Source organism: Drosophila mojavensis, unplaced genomic scaffold (assembly GCF_018153725.1).
Source record: "Drosophila mojavensis isolate 15081-1352.22 unplaced genomic scaffold, ASM1815372v1 contig_16, whole genome shotgun sequence".
NCBI lineage: Eukaryota > Metazoa > Arthropoda > Insecta > Diptera > Drosophilidae > Drosophila > Drosophila mojavensis.
Window position 1 is genome coordinate 1,879,966 of NW_025318693.1, and position 18,960 is coordinate 1,898,925.

Genomic DNA, 18,960 nt, shown 5'->3' on the forward strand with positions numbered 1-18,960 from the left:
GGGGATTAAGTTTAGCTCGTGATTTTGTTCAGGTGAGACAGGTAGCTGAGGGTGAAGTATTCACTGTTCTTTTGGAAAACCCGCGGGAAAACCAATTTATTTCTCTTTCATATCTGAGCTAAGGGTGAAAATTTACCTGGTTGGCTCTTTATGGCAGAAGTCTACAACCAAAACTTTCCATGTTTAGCTTAGCTTTAACAGTTTGTCGATCAAGCACATTTTTGGCTAGAGTTAGAATAAGACATTTCATATCATAATACGTATATAATTTAAAATAATATCAATCAATAAAAGTATGGTTAGTAAATAAAATGGATGATATAACCATATATAATAATGATAAATAATAAAGAAGATTATAAGTGTATTACTAATATTATACATATATCTCCATTTAATTTATATTCATTTTTGATCAATTTAGTCATATTTATCACTTTCAGTCCTATTGTTCTATCTTCCATTTATAATACTTATATATACTATAATACTTCCAAATCCAATCTAAGCCATATTTCTACTATTTTTGCACCAGCTCTCCAACGAATTTATATTATTTTTTTTGTACTCTGGTGAAAATCTCAGTACACTTACATTTTTTTACAAGTCTGACTTTCGATTGGCTTGCTAATGTCTCCTAGGAGTCAATTGAATTATGCATTATAATTAGACTCATACGACGTCGTCGGCAGTCGTTTCGCAATCAGGACTCACGCCACTTACCAAATGTGTCGAGGACCTTGCGGAGACAGAATCTGGACGCGACATATAACAACAGCCGGCTGGGCAGAGTCGAGACGCCGTGTGCTCACAGGTAGCAGCCGGGAAGAGTTTTCCGATTTGCGCCTGGATTTACCTGTACAGTATAAAAGTAAAGCGACGACACGGAATGACAACTAGTTAAAAAACAAATGTGTCACCGAACAGAAGCTCAGCTCAGCTCTCTCAGCGAAATGTACAACAACTGCAATACAAGTGAATCGTATATGATGTTCGACGACTTGGTAAGTTTGACCTTTTCTGGAATTATAATAATATATGCTATAATATATACTTCTCTTTCTCCCAGACAAACTTACCTCAATCCTCCGAGTTCCACTGCCCTCCAGTCGCCTCCAAGTGCAAGCGCTCTCGCACCGCCTTCACAAGTCACCAACTGCTCGAGCTGGAGCGCGAGTTCAATGAGAACAAATATCTGGGTAGACCTCGTCGCATCGGGATCTCTCAACGTCTGCAGCTTACCGAAAGACAAGTGAAAATCTGGTTCCAGAATCGTCGCATGAAAAGCAAAAAACAGGCCAACAGACAACTGAGCTCCAAATTGTTCCTAAATTCGGCTCCCATTCAATCCCCTGATCCTCTAGAGCCGCCACTCAGTGAACATGAACTGATTGTCGAACGTCTATTGCAATATGTGAGCGGGGGTCCTCATTCTGAGACATTTCAACAGCCAAATACCTACGCCCCCATGGAGCAACAATTCGATTTTAATGTAGATCAGTTTCCTGATCGACTTCCAACTCCTGGTCTGACTGATCTGAGCATGTGGCAAAATGATTGGCCCAGCGCAGACTTATGGCAAGAAAGTGTAGATCTGAAAGAAACACAATATATTCCACCCATCGATCACTTCATAAGTGCTACGACGACAGATCAGCAACCGGCTTGGAATTCGGCTAGTTCGATGACTACATCTGCCTGTTCATCCACCGCCTCATATGATTCCTTTGAATCACTTGAATCCTTTCACAATTTCGATCAGTTAAATGCTGCTCCATTTGGCGCCCAACAACTTGAGTGGGCTTCCAGTTCGAGCTCTCCAACGATATCTGATGCTTCTTATGAATCTTTTGAGGTTGACTTTGACTTTCTACAACATTTATTGAATGATTAATGATTAAAATTAATTTTTGATAAATTATTTTCCAATTTTACTTAACTAAATTCTATCATCTATTGTAAAAAAAATAAGCAAAATTAATATTAAGCTAAACAAATAATTATTTTTCGATATTTTAAACTTATTTATAATTTAATTGTATGTTCTATTTAACGCTTTAAAAATATATATATTATTTAATAATATCAAATAAAATTGTTGACTATATATCTAAACTATTTAAATTACTAAATATTAAAATTTAACGATATTTTGATTTATATTTCAATAAATAAATATAAGTAAAATATATATGAATATTTGTAATTTTTTGTAATTTATGATATTTGCCTAAAAACTCTTTTTAGACTTATTGATAATTATTTAGATATATATATATATATATATATATATATATTGAGGCCTGTTTACATATTTCTTATATATATTTTAAAATATTTTGTCAAAAGTAAATTTGCTACAAGCCGCAATTGTATTGCAAATCGTAGCCAAATGTTGTTTCATATCCGCCCTTTTGCCGGCTGTTCACTTAGATAAATCGGTGTCATCATATCATAATGTAATTTCCACATATTGAAATTTTGCTCGAACGGCAAAGAAAACGCACTCACATTTACGTAAGAAGTATGCGTGTATGTGTGTGTGAGTGTGTCTTCAGTTTGAATATTGCTTCCGCTTTGAAGCAGATTGTTTTGTGGACAATATTTCATCAGCAGCTGTTGTGGCAGATATTAGTTTTATTATTTCAATAACATTAATGCATTGCATTTCATTATCGATAAACTTTGCCAATATTGATTAGAAAAGTTTAGCATTGGCATAGTGTATATAAATATATACATGTATATATGTACATGCATAAGTGTATGTATTTTTATACAACTCTAGCCAAACTCTGAAGTCCATATTCAATAAATTTCGTAACTCTTGGTCGATATTGGCTTCATATATTTCATGACATTAGAATCGCAATTAAGAATTGATTGATTCTCACATGATTCTATATAAATAACATTTTCTATTGATGAATGAACTATTCGTATAACTATTAGCTATCTAGTTGTCATACGATATCTATGGCCGCAATAATCGCGTTAATTATGAACTCTTTTGTTTAGTATTTAGTCAAAAGGTTAAATGACAAGTGAAATCAATTAAATCAAACAAGAATAGAAAAAATTTTGCGACTCATTTGCAGCGACACACACACACAGACATACATATGTACACACATACATATATATTATATATATATTTAGTGCTTATATAGATATAAAAGTATTTATTGACTATTTATCATGTGAGATTTTAGCTAGCCTGTCACATGTATGTACCCCAACTCTCTTTCTCTTTCTGTCGCTCTTGTGGGACTTGAAGCAAAAGATGCAACTACCGCAACAACCGTGACAAGTACAACATTTGTGTCGGCTGCCTTCGCCTCGCTTCAATCTGTCGCCCTCTGGCGCAACCTTTGACACGCATAAATGGAACAGGAACAAGCGAGCCTCCACCACCCACTCTCTCTCTCTCTCTCGCTCTCCCTCCCTCAGCCTGTGTGACGCATGGGTACATTGGGGGGCTTGTGCACTCGATTCTGGCCGGGACCGGGACCGGGACCGAGACCGAGACCGGGACAAACAAAGATCGCAATTTGACTCTACACCACGGAGCTGTCAGCTCGCACAGTGTGGAGGAAGATTGATTACCGCCATCGAATTGTTTGCCTTAACGGGGTGAGAATGGGCTGTGGGCCACGAGGGCGGGGGCTGTGAGTTGCCATTGAGTGGCATTAGAATCGAAAGAGTTATTCGCCGGTTCACGCTTCCGCAGCTCCTCTCTGCAGTCAGACACTGACAACGTTGACACCAACATGAAAATTCCTGCTGTCATATGTAAACAACACTTGAGTTAGCATTTACCTCGCTCGCGGGTTTTCGGTTTCTATTTGCGGCTCGAAACTTCAAATAAACTTTTAAATATGGCTAATGCACACAGCTAACATATAAGGCTGTAAATGTAAGAGGTTTTTGCAAACAATAAAATTAATATTAATATCAATCCGAACTTGTCAAACTCAAACGTAAACGTCTAGACTCTTTAATAATAAATAATGTCGGGTTTTGCCGAAATGTAATTTCAACTACTCTAATAATTATTTAAATTCATATTATATATAATATTATATTTAAATATGTTGAGCACAATTTGAATCTTTTAATTCCAGGATTTCATATTGATATTTGATTTTCTATAAACATATATACCTTAAACAAATATAATGTAGTATAAACTATCAATAATTATTCAATTTGGTATCAATATTTACTGCATATTGTTCATTTTTTCAATAAATGAATCTATGAACTCCAATTGCTTAGAATGATATTTGCGCACATATTTAATGCAGTTATCGTAGCTGGCCTCGTCGTTGAGGCCTTTGTAGGCCATGGCGCGATAGAGCCAAGCTCGCATATTCTTCTCATCCAGCTTATTCAACACGAAGTCGCAGTCGATGATGGCGCGCTTGAATTGCGACAGTCTATGGTAAGTTCAATAGAGATTTATATGAGATTGTCTCTGAAGATATGAATTTACTTACTTGATATAGCTCAGAGAACGATTTATGTACAATACTGGACTATCCTTAATATTCTCAAGGGCCTGACTGTACATGCGCACAGCATTCTCGTAGTTACCCTGGCGATAGTCGGCGTTACCAAGCCTAAGAAAAGAATTTAGATGTTTAAAATATTTTACATAGTGTTTTCTTTTAATATATTTTATACTTTCTAAATATCTGAGCAACTCTCTCACGTTCCAGCCGTGCTTTGGTGCGCTCTGCCTGGTCCACCTCCACCTGTCTCATAAATGTAAAGCGATCCTTGTCCTTATTTGGGGCATTTTCCGGATTTTGCCTCACAGTGACCATGAAATTGTCATCCGTAACGCAGTCTGAGGACTCTTCTGGCTCGGTTGAAGTTTCCGCTCTATAAAAGTAGTTTATTAAATTTTAATTTTTAACACTCTTAGAGTTGGGTAATTTACTCAGTTGGCTTAACAATACTTCGCAGTAAATTCATAACCTCGTTCACTGTTGAATCGAGCTTCAGAAAACTCTCGTCCATTTGTGGATGTTCCAGTGAATACATATTTAAACAACGTATAATTTATTTAATATTGAAGATAATTTTCGTAAATATTTGCGTTCACATTTGAATTGTTTGTTGATAGAACAATCAGAAAAGGAGCCATGGTATGGCAACCACGACAATCGTGCGCCATGGATACCCATTGAGTGCTTAGCAACACGCAAGTATAAATAAATATGGGTATATTTGTATACCTGAGTATATCTAAAAGTTATTTTAAATTTGACAACAAATAAAAATAAAATTAAAATTAAAAAACTCTAGTTTTAACAAATTTTAAAAATAATCTACCAAGTAAAATATTTAAGATTCTTTTCTACCCAACTATTATTAATCAAGTTTGAATCTAGTTTTCAAATTACTTGTATTTAGTATTATAAATATACATGTAAATATTTTAACAAATACATCAGTATATATTTTTCAAATACTGAAACAATAGTGAAAATCAAGAGAGTCTATATAAAGCTTTTTTTTCTCTTTTCAGATATATTTATATATCTTGACGTAAGCACCTTTATATGTATATCTGAATTTTTACACTAGACTGCATTCATTATTGTGATAAATCGCAGAGTAAATAAATAATTAAATTTGATGACATTCAGTAATTTCTTGACTAATTTCGAGAGATCGCCAGCTTTTGGGAGGTCTAACTGACAGCTTAAATGTAAGGCATGGTCTTAAAGACTTGCTAGAAAGTACTAGTACTTGTATTAATATTTCATTAGATTGTCTAAAGCGATTTCCCTATATTAACCGAGACGACGACTATCTGCGAAAGGTTTTTACCATACGCTACGTAGCATTTAAGTGGATTGTACAATGTGTCCATATTACTTTTCATTTAATATCAGACAATTTGTAAGATAAAGAAATGCACGCATGCCAAGCTCAGAGGATCAATTATAGACTATAAAACATAATGGCATCTAATAATAGAGCCGCAATCTGAACGCCAAGCCAAAGACCCAAACAAACTTGCAGTCATGCACTTTCATGGCAATGGAAACTGCAACTGGAACTGGCTCTGGCCTGGCTCTGGCTCTGGCTCTGGTTGTGCATGTCGGCCGACATTACCTCGTCCTGTGTGTTGGCACTTTGAGAGCTGGCGGCGGATATGTGTCTCGTGTGCACATAGCATTTAGGAGCGCAACAGCAACAGCAACGGCGATGGCGATGGCTATGCAGATGGAGACGGAGATGGAGATGGAAATGGAGATGGAGTTGAGGTTGAGCATGGCTCTTTCTCTGGCTCGGGCCTTGGCTTTGGCTTGGCTGGCAGGCCGGACATGGACATGCTTAAGCGCCAGCGACGCTCGTTGCAAAGTTCGACTGTGGCCGTTTGCTCGTTCCGTTCACGCAAGTGGCAACATGCAGGAATAAATAATTGCAGCTCAAAGCGAGCCGGTGAACTGGTTGTGGCACCATTGCGGCACATCCCTCCGTGCAACCCCTTTGGCCACGCTAACCAGCAGACCTGCAGACCGACCAAATGGCTCACATGACGCATCGCATTTTTATACGAATTGCGTTTAGGCAAAATGCTCAAAAGTTGTTTTCCTTTTTTCTTCCCTGCATGCAGCTGCTGTTGTTGTCGTCGTGTGTGTGTGAGTGTGTGTGTGTCCATATGACGAGCGTTCCGGCGTCATCAGCATAGATTGCCATTCGGCGTAATTGTTACAAATGGATTTCATGTAATTTAATTGTGGGTTTTACATCATGAAAAATATACCGGCCATTGGCTCATAAATATGCCAACCGAGACGGCTCATCCTAATATATATATACACATATATGTGTATATGTGTATAAAGTTATAGATATCCTTATTGGGAGGTCAACAACTGTGCGCATCCCATTGTGGCATGCAACAAAAAGTAGCTGCTGAATGTGACTTGACAAGAATGATTTATTGGAATAAACGCCTTTCATTCTGATGACACTTGAATATTATTATACAATTATTATTATATTTTTATGTTAATTAAAGTTGAAGATGTGGTGCATGAATTGATAAAAGTTGAATAAAACTGCCTATTATGCTAAACACCTTTAAGAATTTTAAGTTTAAATTGAAAAAGGGGAGGATTATAGCTAAAAGTTGTTTTAATCTTCGAAAGGGAATTATAAAATAAGTTAGAATTATATATATTTAGTATATATTATATACTAAAGTATTATATAGTATATTTTATACATAAATATAACATGTAATATATTCGAATATCAAGTACTTTTAAGGAAAGGGCATTTTACTTAATTTTAATAAATAAATAAATATATACTGATTTAAAATTTTCTAACTCGAATAGAGAATTTATTAATTTTCATTATAATTTTTTTTATTATTTTTATTTTTTATAAATTTTTACTATAGGTATTATAAAATAAGTTAAAAATATATATAGTTAGTATATATTATATACTAATATATAGTATATTTCATATATCAATATAACATCTGATATAATTTAATACCAAATAATTTTAAGGAAATTTTACTTAATTTTAATAAATAGAAATATATACTAAATAAATAAAAATGAAAACTCAGCTGCTGCTTGTTTTACCTAAAACAGTTCAAGGTTCGATTCACACTATCTATAAAACCGATTCGTTTCAAGCTCTACTTGTAGCCTTGGTTATGAGTGCCCAAAACAATCAACTTTGTAGTCGGAGAGCTTCAACATTTCAATCATAAATATTCAAATGTTACAATCGTTTAAATTTACATTATATTTAAATATATTATCTATAGGTGCGCTGCAATCAGTTGGTATTTGGTATATAGAAACGCGTGCGTATTTTGAGGAAATAATCAAATATTCAAATTTTGTCGCACATTGTTTTAGCCCCCCCGAGCAAAGTCCGAAATGCGAGCAGCCACAGATGCTGGCAACAGCCTCACGACTTTGGCCCATGATTCAAGCTATGTTGGGTACAACAAACAATATTACCGTTGTATTGCGCACAGAATGTGCGGATGCGGTGTGTGGCAGCGACAATCCTGTGCAGAAGGACCAAAGGTGCGCAATTGGCATTCAAATGTTAAAGTGATTTTTTTCACGCGCAAATCCTGCCGTGGAATACAGAGCAACAGCAGTTGAGCCCACTTGATTCTTCTTCGCACAGAGACATATGGAAAGGCCTTGCCCACTATTTTTCACGGCATGGCAAGCAGGGCAGAGGCCAAGGCTGAGGCTAACCATGCAACTTGGGTCTGCCTACACATTCGCATCTCCTGCCATTCGCCATTCGCTTCCATTGCCATGTGCAAATTTTGTGAGCTGAAAAAACTTTCATATATTTTTGTTTTTTTGGTTAACTGGGAGCGGGGCATACATTTGGCCTGTTTATACGACAGGTGTTGCCATATTGGCAGCGTTGAGGGACTAACACGTCTGTGAAATGTCATAACGTTTAAACGTGCCAAAAATACTGAAGAGCGGAACAAATGCTAAAAGCAGAGAGTGGGCTCAGTGAACTAGGAGCAAGTTAAATCCCATTTCAAATTTGAGGTACATGCTGAAATTACCTGAATGAATTATTATTTTATAAAGATACGATATTAAAGTATTGCCCACGTGGCAAAAAAAACGAATTCATTTAGCACAAATCAAATATCTGCCTAGAGTTTCGGTTTGCTTTGATCATTAATAATTTAAGACTTTTTTTTATAAATCTTAATATATTCAAGGTGTTAATGTGTTAATGAAAGCATCAAATTATAAGTGTGTATATCTATTAAAATAGGTATTGTTGAGGTATATATCAAGTTTTTATATACTTAAATGATAAATGCTTTGTGGATGTTTGTCTGAACCATACGATTGGTATACGAGTATCAAATCATATTAATTTTATATTTATTTAAGTCAATTGATTTAAATTCAATTTATTGCATGAAGTAAAGTTCTCTTGAAACATGTGTCTGAGCAAAGCAATGAGCTACAGTTAATTTATAATAAAATAGAATGTAATTAGGAATATGAAAATTATAATTATGGCGAATCTATAAATATACTTAAGCATAAATATAGGAGTAAATAAAACATAACTGGGTATAATTAGTGAAATCTTTAGATTAAGAGAGCTCCATTGAAGCCTTGCAATTGATTGACTCAATTTACAACAACAACAAGATTGTATAGATGGAGATCAAAAATGTTCTAGATTCATATATTGACACTTATTCAAGCATATACAAAAATTTGACAATTATAATAATAGCTCAGAGAGTTTTTTTTTAAGTTAATGATTATAGGCAATTAAAAATAAATAATATTTAGGTTTTGATTATATTATATATAATTTTGTTTTAAGTTTACATTAAAAACAAATCAAGAAAAATATTATTACTGGTAAACTTTTTAGCTCACTATAAAATTCTGTTGGCAGAAAATTCCTACACAAATATTTCCACTCTTTCGCTTGCAATTTCAATTAATTTATGAGGCAGCGGCGAATCGTGGTTAGCCAAGAGCCCGTTTAATTAGCACACAAAATACATTTTCTAGCTTTGTTGCTGTTTGCCGAAGTGTTTAAGAAATAATTGGCAAGAGCCGCGAAAGCCGCAAATTCAAAATTCAGAGCTGAAAACGCGCGCTGCGATTAGCCATAAAAATTATAGATTCAATCTAATTAGAAATTGTCGCGGCTGCTCTGGCGGGCCTTGCACTAGCTACAGCTACAGCTGAAGCTACAGCTCCAATTGCAGAAGCCGAGTGAATATTTAATTTAATTAACAAGAAACCATTTGGCTCTGAAGGGATGGGGGCGTGGCAGGGCTGTTCGAGTCAGCTATTGCGGTTCGGAATTTATTGTTATGACCAGGCCAAGGCAGAGGCAGGACCTCATCTGCCTCAGCTGCCTCATCTTGAGGCAGCTCATCAGCGGCCGCAATCCAATAAAATGACAATATTTTGCTTACAGTTAAAGTGGAGCAAGTGGGTCGCTGAGTTGGGAATGATTGAGTTGCGGAATGGATGGATAGGGATGGCATAAGGCATAAGGAAACTACAATTGAAACAATCTGTTGGACATGTTTATTACAATGGTATTTCGCGTAATTGCAGCTGGCGTTTTATGCGGCTTTGATTAGCAGCGTTCAACTGGCCAGACGATTAGCCACGCCCCAGTACGCCTCCAAGCCGAAATCACATCTATATTCATTATGGCAGTGAAATGTGTGGGTGTGTGTGTGTGTGTGTGAGAGCAAGGCGAAGGACATGTGATGTCAAGGACTTGCCATTCCCTGTGGCTACCGCAAACGCGTCTGACACATGCTCGCAAATGTCAACAATGCGCATGAAAATTCCAAGGTCCCACCCCTTTTTGTTGGGCCAGCGCCTTGGCACTATTTACGCACTGACGAATTTCCTACTCCCAGGGGAAGCGATTTGCCACGGCCCAGACCCAACCCCAGGCCAAACCCCAAAAGTCACTTCAAGCCGGAGTAACTAAGCGTGTTTTGTGGCATGTGTGTGTGTGTGTGTTTGTGCCTCTTCTCGAGGACATTCCTTAGACCAGCATCCGCAGCAGCAGCAACAGCAACAGCAACAGCAACAGCAACAGCAGTCGAGTCGTATTTCCACAAAGATGTCGCCCAAAAACAAGTGTCCCAACAACTCGACACGAGTACTAGTAATGCATGCGGTTAAATATCCATAAATCAAATCGTAGCACTTCGTACCTCCCCGTAGACCCATCCGCACTCTCTCACTCTGGCAAATTGTTCAAGATGACCACTGGGCCTGAGCCTCGGCTTGCGTTTAAGGCAAATGCGGTTGACACTTTGCTCTTGCCTTAATAGATGGTCAGACAAGCCAGCATTTGGCTCTGCCGTTGCCGCTGGAATTCCTCGACTTGACCCTCAAGCCGCAAGAGGACATTAAATGCAAAAGTGAAAAGCCTGCCCAGTGCGGCGGGCGTGGCCAATGGATCGGCTTTTTCCACTGTTTAAGTATGCCACAAAAATGAACTCTTTGCTCATTTAAACGCTTTGACATTAGGAATGATGGATATGCTGCTGCTCCATTTCAAAAATGAGACTCTCTTGGGAAAAGCAAGTCTGCTTAAGGGTTAATATAGAATAAAGGTCTTGCTTTAAGTGATAACTTTTTCTTTTATCACAATATCTATAGAAAACCTATTGAAAATAAATAATTCTGTTTATCATTATCTGGAATGGTGTTAAGATGTGTTTATGTTTTATATTGTATAAAATAATAATAATCGCAAAAACTGATCTATCTATAACGTGTTTGTAGAAATTAAGATTTATTTCTTTTTACACTTTTTTTTTTTTTTTGGTATAAATGACAATTTTATTGTTATAAAATCGTATAAAAATGTTCAGAAAAACTAAACATTTTGTTTTAAATATGTTGAAAATTTCTAAGGCTAAAGGATATGTCAAAAATTGTACGAAAATATTACAAATCCAAAATATGAAATATTTCAAATTTTGGGCAATTTTTTAGAAGATTTACACTGAAAATAAATAATTAAATAAATAAATTTTTAGTAACAAAAATATCTATTGAACCAAAACAAATAGTTTTTGTTGCAATGCTTGCTTTATTATTATTATTAATATTATTATCATTATTTGTTTTTACTAATACTATTTCTATAATAATTTTAGAACTTTCTTTGAGTTACTTAGTAGTAGAAGCTTCTTAATTCTTGACTGTTCTTAAAATGTTTCACTGAGTTGGGCCTTTTGCGTCGGCGAGGGCGTTATCTTACCAGGGACGATTACTTAACAGAACAAAATAAAAATAAAATAAACTTATCAAATATCAATTATCAATTATACATTATCAAATATGGCATCAATTGTGATAATCGTATGTGCAGGGATTCATGTGGGAGACGCTCAATTTTCTGGACTTGGCCACGGGCTCGCCCCATGACAGATTCATGGATATCGAGGAGTTGGCATGGGATTCGTTGGAATGTTGTCTGCTCTGTGCTGGATTGGATATGGACCATGCCTGCGCCGCTGCTTCCAGATCCTGCTTGATGCTCTGCAGTACCAGGTCCACATTGTAGGAATAGTGTCCGCTGGAGACTGAGCTCGTAGCTGGCGCATTCGAAGCGGGCGTCGTTGTCGTCTGGGCAAGATGTTCCAGAATTTCGCTGAGGTCAGATGTGCCACTGGCCATTGATTGGGGCTTGGGCTTGGGCTTTGCCGGAGCGTAGTAGTTCTGTACGGTATTTGGCAGCGTGGCCGGAATAGCGGGCGGAGTCAAGTTCGCTGACCGTTTCTCAGCACTTGGATCTTGGGAGTAGGACATGAGACGCTGCACAATGCCGCGATGAGCACTCTGCTCCGTTTGTGGCTGCGACAGCTTGGCATTGGGCTTGGCATCGCGCTGCCGATGGCCCTGAATGTCCTTCTTGAACTTCATGCGACGATTCTGGAACCAGATCTTCACCTGCCGCTCGCACAGCGACAGCCGTTGCGCGATCTCGATGCGGCGCGTCCTATACAGATACATGTTGCTCTTGAACTCGTTCTCCAGCTCCACCAGCTGGACACTGGTGAAGGCGGTGCGCGATCGCTTCAGCTTGACGCGCTGCTCCTGCGCCGGCTGCAGCGGCATATTCTCGTCGGACGAGAGCTGCTGACCGGGCTGCTCTCCCACAGACTGAGGCAGCGTCGTGGGCGGCTGGTAGGTGGGCATTGTATGCACGACTGGAGCTGGCTGCAGTTGCTGCATTGTCACTGGCTGCGTGCTGTGATGGTGGCCATACAGGAGCTAATGTTGAGGGAGAGAGCAGAGAGATTAGTCAACCTGTAGTTTGGCTTAGAAGCTGCTTCCTGCTTACATTGCTGTACTTGACCGCGGGCGCTGAATAGGCGTTCATCTTGGGCTGGTGCACTGGGTAGTAATGCATGACGGATGACATCTTGCGTGTGCTGCTGCTTGGCTGTCCAAATTGCTAGTGATGTTCTGGCCGATTGCACTCGCGCAATATATAGGTTGGCTAGGTAGTCAGTCGGTGGGCTTGCCAAAATTTGCCTAAACTCGCGCACGGGCCATAAATCCTTTTGTATATGGTTGACGCTGCCGGCCGACCCGACTGCTCGACTGTCCGACTGCCCGCCTATAGCAGTCGCTGTCTCTGTCTTGGTGACTGCGGAATGTGCGTCTGGCACCGGCCAGACTAGCCAATTCCAAGTCCAGGGCCAATCTAGAGGCTTGTTTTGATCGAAATCCGGCTAGCCTGGGATTTGACGTTACGTGAGTTTGTTCCCGTTCAGATCTAACCGAATCTGGCTGCCCAGGTAGCCCTGTAGGCCTATAAATCTGGCTGGCCAATAGCTAGACTGTCGGCTGGCCATAGTTGATGATGATCTGATCTGTTGTTCAACTTGTAGCACCTGTTTGGACGAGACGTCCACGAAAGTGAATCTCAAGGACATGCGGCGACATACGACATTCGATATTCGGCGCTCGGCATTCTGTGCGACGCGGCTTTTGGTCGCTAGCCTCGTCCACAATTATCCTGCGTAATGCAATGAAAGCAGCGCTGCGCGAAAGGATATTCGAGGGTTTTATGCTTGATTTAACAGTTTATGACTTTATTTGTGTGTCACACTCACAATACAGCCTGCCCTCTGCTATCTCTGTCACTGTCTGTCCTCCCTCTCTCTCGCTTTTTCTCTGTCTCTCTCTATATAGTTCTGTTTCTATTCCTGTCTCTGCCTTTGTCTGTGTCTGGTCTCAGTCCCTGCCCCTGTCGCCGTCTCTACGGCCATCACATGCGAATTCAACGCGTTCGCAAAACTTTATGGCTGGCGCTATGGGATTTGCTGTTTCCGAGAATACGCTAAAAATATTCCAGAACAAAGGCAAAGTCATAACACATATTTTCTGTACAGTTTTGCATAGACGAGACACGTGATCATATACATACATACATATGCACGTACGTTTACATAGGTAATTGTATTCCTAAGAATATCCTCCTCCCTAAGATGTGGCTTCTGTCTCGTTATTGTGAAATTAAATATAATTGTCTGTCAAAATAAACCTTTTAAATGAACATGCATATTAATATAATATATGCTAAATTATCTCTACATATAGACGTAGAGATGTATATTTCCAGTAAAATATTATAATTATTTTAACTTTCATAATAAATAACTTGGAATTATAACAAAAAAATTAATAAAATAAAACAGAAAATATTAAAATGAAGAACACAAATATATAGGATATTTCTCAGGAATATTTTATAATTCATATTGTAATTAATTTAAACTCAATATAATACAAAAACAAATAAATGTTTAATAGGTATTTATATAATAACAATTCATATAAGAGCTAATGTTCCATTATTTATTTAGGTCCGCTTATCAATTAATATCAAAAAATAAAAAATATATTAATATTATAAGTGCAATAATACAATTCAATTTATTCTAAAGAATATATGTACATATAAGTATATTTGAAGATTTTATTAATATCGCTTTAGTTAAGAAATATAGCATATTATTTTTTATTTATAATAAATTTTCCATCTGAGTCAATACCAATTATACAATAATCTGTCATTATGCGCGCCCCCTTTCTGGTTCCTCCAGTTAACAACAAATGATTAGGGAACGAGTCAATAAAATTGCATATGGGAGAAACCCATGTTTCATTCTTTCATGCAAATGTTGGATTTTCCATATTTTATATCAAAGAAATGTGCTGCAACAAGTTGCCTGCTTGGCAAGAGCCGAGTCTACGTTCGCGTCCTCAAGCACGGCGCCTCGGAGCCAGCGAGTCGAGCACACCCGGCCGGGAGCCAGCCTACCTAAGTAGTTCAGGGCAGGTAGAGGTAAACGGAGGCACCTGGTCGTTGTGGACTTAAATTAAGCGCGAATTTTATTATGCGCGATTCGTAGAATATTCGCGGATTGGATTTTATTGCACACATGTGCCTGCGCCTCATAAAAGATTCTCTTTTTAAATTCATAAGATTTTCGGGAAAACCAGCTACAGTTTTCTTTCATCGCAACGTTTTAGAACGTGTCAAATTTGCCTACTTGCATATTTGTAAGACGATGTTTAAGTAAATACATATATAGTAAGATTGTGTATATTACTTATAATATATATACATAAAAAAAATTTCATCAGATTCCAAAATTAAGTATTAAATAAATCAAAACAATTTGTTTCTCACAAGTTATTTAAATGTTTTTTTTTATCTGGCTCGAATTGTGAAGTCGGATATGTATATATGTAGTACTCCAAATAATTCTGTCAGTACTATTTTGTGAGATTTTTCTTTAATTATTAAACTATTTTCTATATTTCTAATAATATTATAAATTTTATATTTTTATAAATTTAAATTTCTAATTTTTAGCCATTTCTAAATAACGCTTATATACTTTTTCTGGGCTCTCTCTCTCTGGGATGGTATCTGAAAACATTAAATATATTTACTATCAAATAAATATTTAAAGAATTAGTAGAGTTCTTTTATCGTAACATCTTTGAAACATAATTTTGCTTGGTTAATAAAATTTATTAAGAAATTAATAGTGAGAGCCATTCAGTTGAATATAAAATGTATAATTCAAAATGTACTATAGCAGAGCCATTGATTTGAATATTAAATATATATTCCAAAATGTTCTATGTTTTAACAGTTAAACATAAAGTTAAGGCTTAAAATATCTGCTCAATAGTGCACCATTCAAACCGCAGCTGCTTAAAGTTTTCAATACATTTTCAATTCATCATGAATCTAAAAAACTTCCAAGTGAATTCTAGTTTTTGTTTCAATAACCGTGATCGATGTTTTTCATGTAATTTTGAACAATTTGTTAACAATTCTCACGTGTAGAATGTTTGATTGTCACATGAAAACTGTGGCATAGAGGAATTTGAAAATATTCTGATGAATTATTATTGTTTAAACGTTCGATCTTTGGATGATAATGGCAGGCCGAATTATTACAGACGGTCCTGCGATTATCAGCAAGAGAAACATTTTTCATTTAGATCAGTACAGTTTTTGTTAGCCATGCCACTTGATCAAAGTTATAAAAATTAATTCGAACTCTACTTGGCAATTTTTTGTGGAAGCTTCATCTGCAAAACCTTCAATTAAGCCCATATTATCTCAAGTAGATCTGGATGGGCATTGCTGGGCTTTTGGAAAGGCCCTGCCAGACGAACACGAGATAAAGGAACATTTTGCAAAGGAAGCTTCCAATAAAGTATTGATGAATTGAAGATGCATTAACAGCTATAACTTAACTAAGCTAAATGCATTTAAAACAATGTTAGTTAGCTTAAAATACTACAGGTATCTACAAATCAGTAAGTCTTTGTACAATCAGGAATTAACGTGTATCCTCTAAAGCTATAGAAACACCACAAACATTCAAATTTGTGTTTTTACAATTTGTATAATATATAAAAGTATTCTAGATGCTATTATTGAGTTTGCTCTTAATTGAAGCAGTAGGCGAACTGCGTGTTGCCTCCAGCGTTACGATGCGGATTATACGCTTGCATTATCGTATCCATCGTGCATTGATATTGATTTGCCTCGTGCATGGCCTCCAATGCAGCATTCGGAGGCGGCGGCGTCTGCGTAGCCAGTGGAGCTGTTAGTTTGCCGAACTTGCCAAAGGCGCTGCTGCCGTTGCTGCCACACCCGATCAGAGTGTTGCGTGCCACAGTGAGTAGTCCGGCGGCCAGGACATCGCTGCCATTGTCACAGGATTTGTCTGCGACCACATTGCTGGTGGTCTTGAGTGGCTCCAAGTTCTATTTAAGTCAGAGTTGTTAGGCTGAACGAGAACGATTTATATTTACTTACTTGTAGCGTCGTCGTCTTCTTATTTGGTCCATTGTCCATGTCGTCATTGACATCGGCGGCGCCGACAGGTATGGCAGATGGGCCGCCAACGCTGACGCCGCCGCCAGCCGGACCAACGCCACACAAACTGTGACTTTCATCATTCTTTGGTGTTAATGGTTCGTAGACCTCGGAGCCGGGCGACATAGCAGACGTCACGCCCGACTCGACGGCCGGCATGCTACCACTGCCGCTGCCGCTGCCGCTGCTGCTACTGCCGGACATAGCCAGCGCCGACGTTTGCGTGGTTCGCATATAATACGATCCATTGTAGTTGTACTCTTCCTCGTTCTCGCACTTGATCAAGGGCACTCGACAGGCATTTCCTAATTTCTGCTGAAAATCGAAATGGTGATATTGTTGTTGCTGATGCTGCTGTTGCTGGTGCTGTTGCTGCTGTTGTTGTTGCTGCTGCTGTTGTTGCTGCTGTTGTTGGGCAATCACGTGATGATGATGCAGTTGCTGGGGATGTTGATGGAGCTGCTGCTGCTGTGTATGAAGATTGCCGTGCTGAAAGAATTGAGCAGTTGCACTTGACGCTGACGAGACTCCATACTGGCCGCCATGCTGTCCGCCGTGCAACTGCGCCACATGACGCTGCTGCTGTTGCTGGTTGTAATTGTAGTAGGCGCCAAAGGACTCGCTGTAATGCTCAACGAGCTGCGCTGTGGGCGTCGACGGCGTCGGCGACGGCGTTAGAGCATTGGGTGTGGCAGCGCCACCACTCAGGGTTAATGCCTGCAGACTCGGTGGATCTGGATCGGCTCCTTTTTGTGGTACATTGGGCATGGATGGAGACAGCGGCATGCCATCGTAGGACTGATCCTTGTGCTGGTCCGATTGGATCTTATGACGACGTCGGCGATTCTTGAACCAAATCTTCACTTGGGCTGTGCCCAACGCCAGCTTGGCCGACAAATCTGCCAGACGGGGGGCGGTTAGATAGCGTCCCTGCAGAAAGTGCTGTTCCAGCTCCGCTATCTGCGAGCTGGTGAATGTGGTGCGAGTGCGACGAGGTCGTCGCATAACCAACGAGTCGGACAACTCATCTGCGTGTGGGGATAGAGACGGGGAAAAAGCAATTGAATAATATTTTAAAAGTTAAAAAATATATTTTGATAAAATATATAAAATTCTTAGGTTTATTTTGCACTTTTAAATATGGTATCTTATTTTTATTATATTATTTATTTTAATGCTGCAGCATTTCACTTAGTTTCTTCACAAATATGTTAACTAAATACATAAATATGTTAATTACATACATGCATCTGTTATTTGTATGTTAGTTACATACATACATACGTCAGTAACATACATACATATGTTATCTAAATACATACATACATATTGAGAGTTTTCTGTGTCAATAAATCCAACATATTGAATCGTATTAAAATTTTTTGTTTAGTTTATAGCTTATGATAATGATGATAATATAAGCATTCTATATAAATAAATATATTTGTTTGGATGTATGTGTGCACTTGCCTGGCTTGGTCATTTGATTCGGCAAATAGGGACGTATGTAGTTGTAGTTGATGGCGCCCGTGCGTTCATCGAACAGCTTGGATTAGAAGATAAGAAATGTTGTTGTTGCAGGTGTTTGCTGTTGTTGTTGCAGTTGCAGTTGTAGTTGCACTGTAAACTTACTAAGTCGAATGGATTGCGAAACTGTGGCGGCAACTGCAGCTGTGGATGCTGCGAATGTGAGTGAGAGTGCGGATGTGGATGAGGGTGCGGGTGTGGGTGTGTGTGTGGGTGCGGATGCGGCAAAGTGTGATGGTAAAAATTTTGATCCGGCGGCGGTTGCGCCATTTTCCTTCCACCCAGCACTCAAAGTAGTTTTTTGTATTCTTTTGGCGCGTTTCACTTGGAATGAATTCAATTAACTTTTCATTTGCATGTGAATTGTAACCGGTTACATTTGAAAATCGCTAATTTATTATTCCCACATTTTTCTTTCATTTACATCGCATCCGCTAACTGCCGTTATTTCGAGCGAAAGAACAATTCAAA

The 18,960-nt window shown here is 38.3% G+C and overlaps 4 protein-coding genes across 4 annotated transcripts; 1 reads left to right on the plus strand and 3 right to left on the minus strand.

The window, feature by feature from the left end:
• The first annotated feature begins 586 nt into the window (after positions 1-586).
• Positions 587-1,987, plus strand: LOC6573725 (protein zerknuellt 2). The gene is made up of 2 exons (XM_001999748.4): positions 587-1,004; positions 1,070-1,987. Exons 1-2 carry the CDS (start codon positions 912-914, stop codon positions 1,892-1,894), a joined length of 918 nt encoding a protein of 305 aa, XP_001999784.2. The 5' UTR covers positions 587-911; the 3' UTR covers positions 1,895-1,987.
• A 2,235-nt stretch (positions 1,988-4,222) lies between these two features.
• On the minus strand, positions 4,223-5,049 carry LOC6586985 (tetratricopeptide repeat protein 12). Its single transcript, XM_002012552.3, has 4 exons — positions 4,946-5,049; positions 4,687-4,887; positions 4,500-4,622; positions 4,223-4,439 (listed from the first exon to the last, which is right to left on the minus strand). Exons 1-4 carry the CDS (start codon positions 5,047-5,049, stop codon positions 4,223-4,225), a joined length of 645 nt encoding a protein of 214 aa, XP_002012588.3.
• A 6,793-nt stretch (positions 5,050-11,842) lies between these two features.
• Positions 11,843-13,018, minus strand: LOC6573723 (protein zerknuellt 1). The gene is made up of 2 exons (XM_001999746.3): positions 12,889-13,018; positions 11,843-12,818 (listed from the first exon to the last, which is right to left on the minus strand). The coding sequence occupies exons 1-2, from the start codon at positions 12,967-12,969 to the stop codon at positions 11,889-11,891; spliced, it is 1,011 nt and encodes a 336-aa protein (XP_001999782.1). The 5' UTR covers positions 12,970-13,018; the 3' UTR covers positions 11,843-11,888.
• A 2,605-nt stretch (positions 13,019-15,623) lies between these two features.
• LOC6573722 (homeotic protein bicoid) lies at positions 15,624-18,960 on the minus strand. The gene is made up of 4 exons (XM_001999745.4): positions 18,595-18,960; positions 18,433-18,508; positions 16,903-17,990; positions 15,624-16,850 (listed from the first exon to the last, which is right to left on the minus strand). Exons 1-4 carry the CDS (start codon positions 18,757-18,759, stop codon positions 16,530-16,532), a joined length of 1,650 nt encoding a protein of 549 aa, XP_001999781.1. The 5' UTR covers positions 18,760-18,960; the 3' UTR covers positions 15,624-16,529.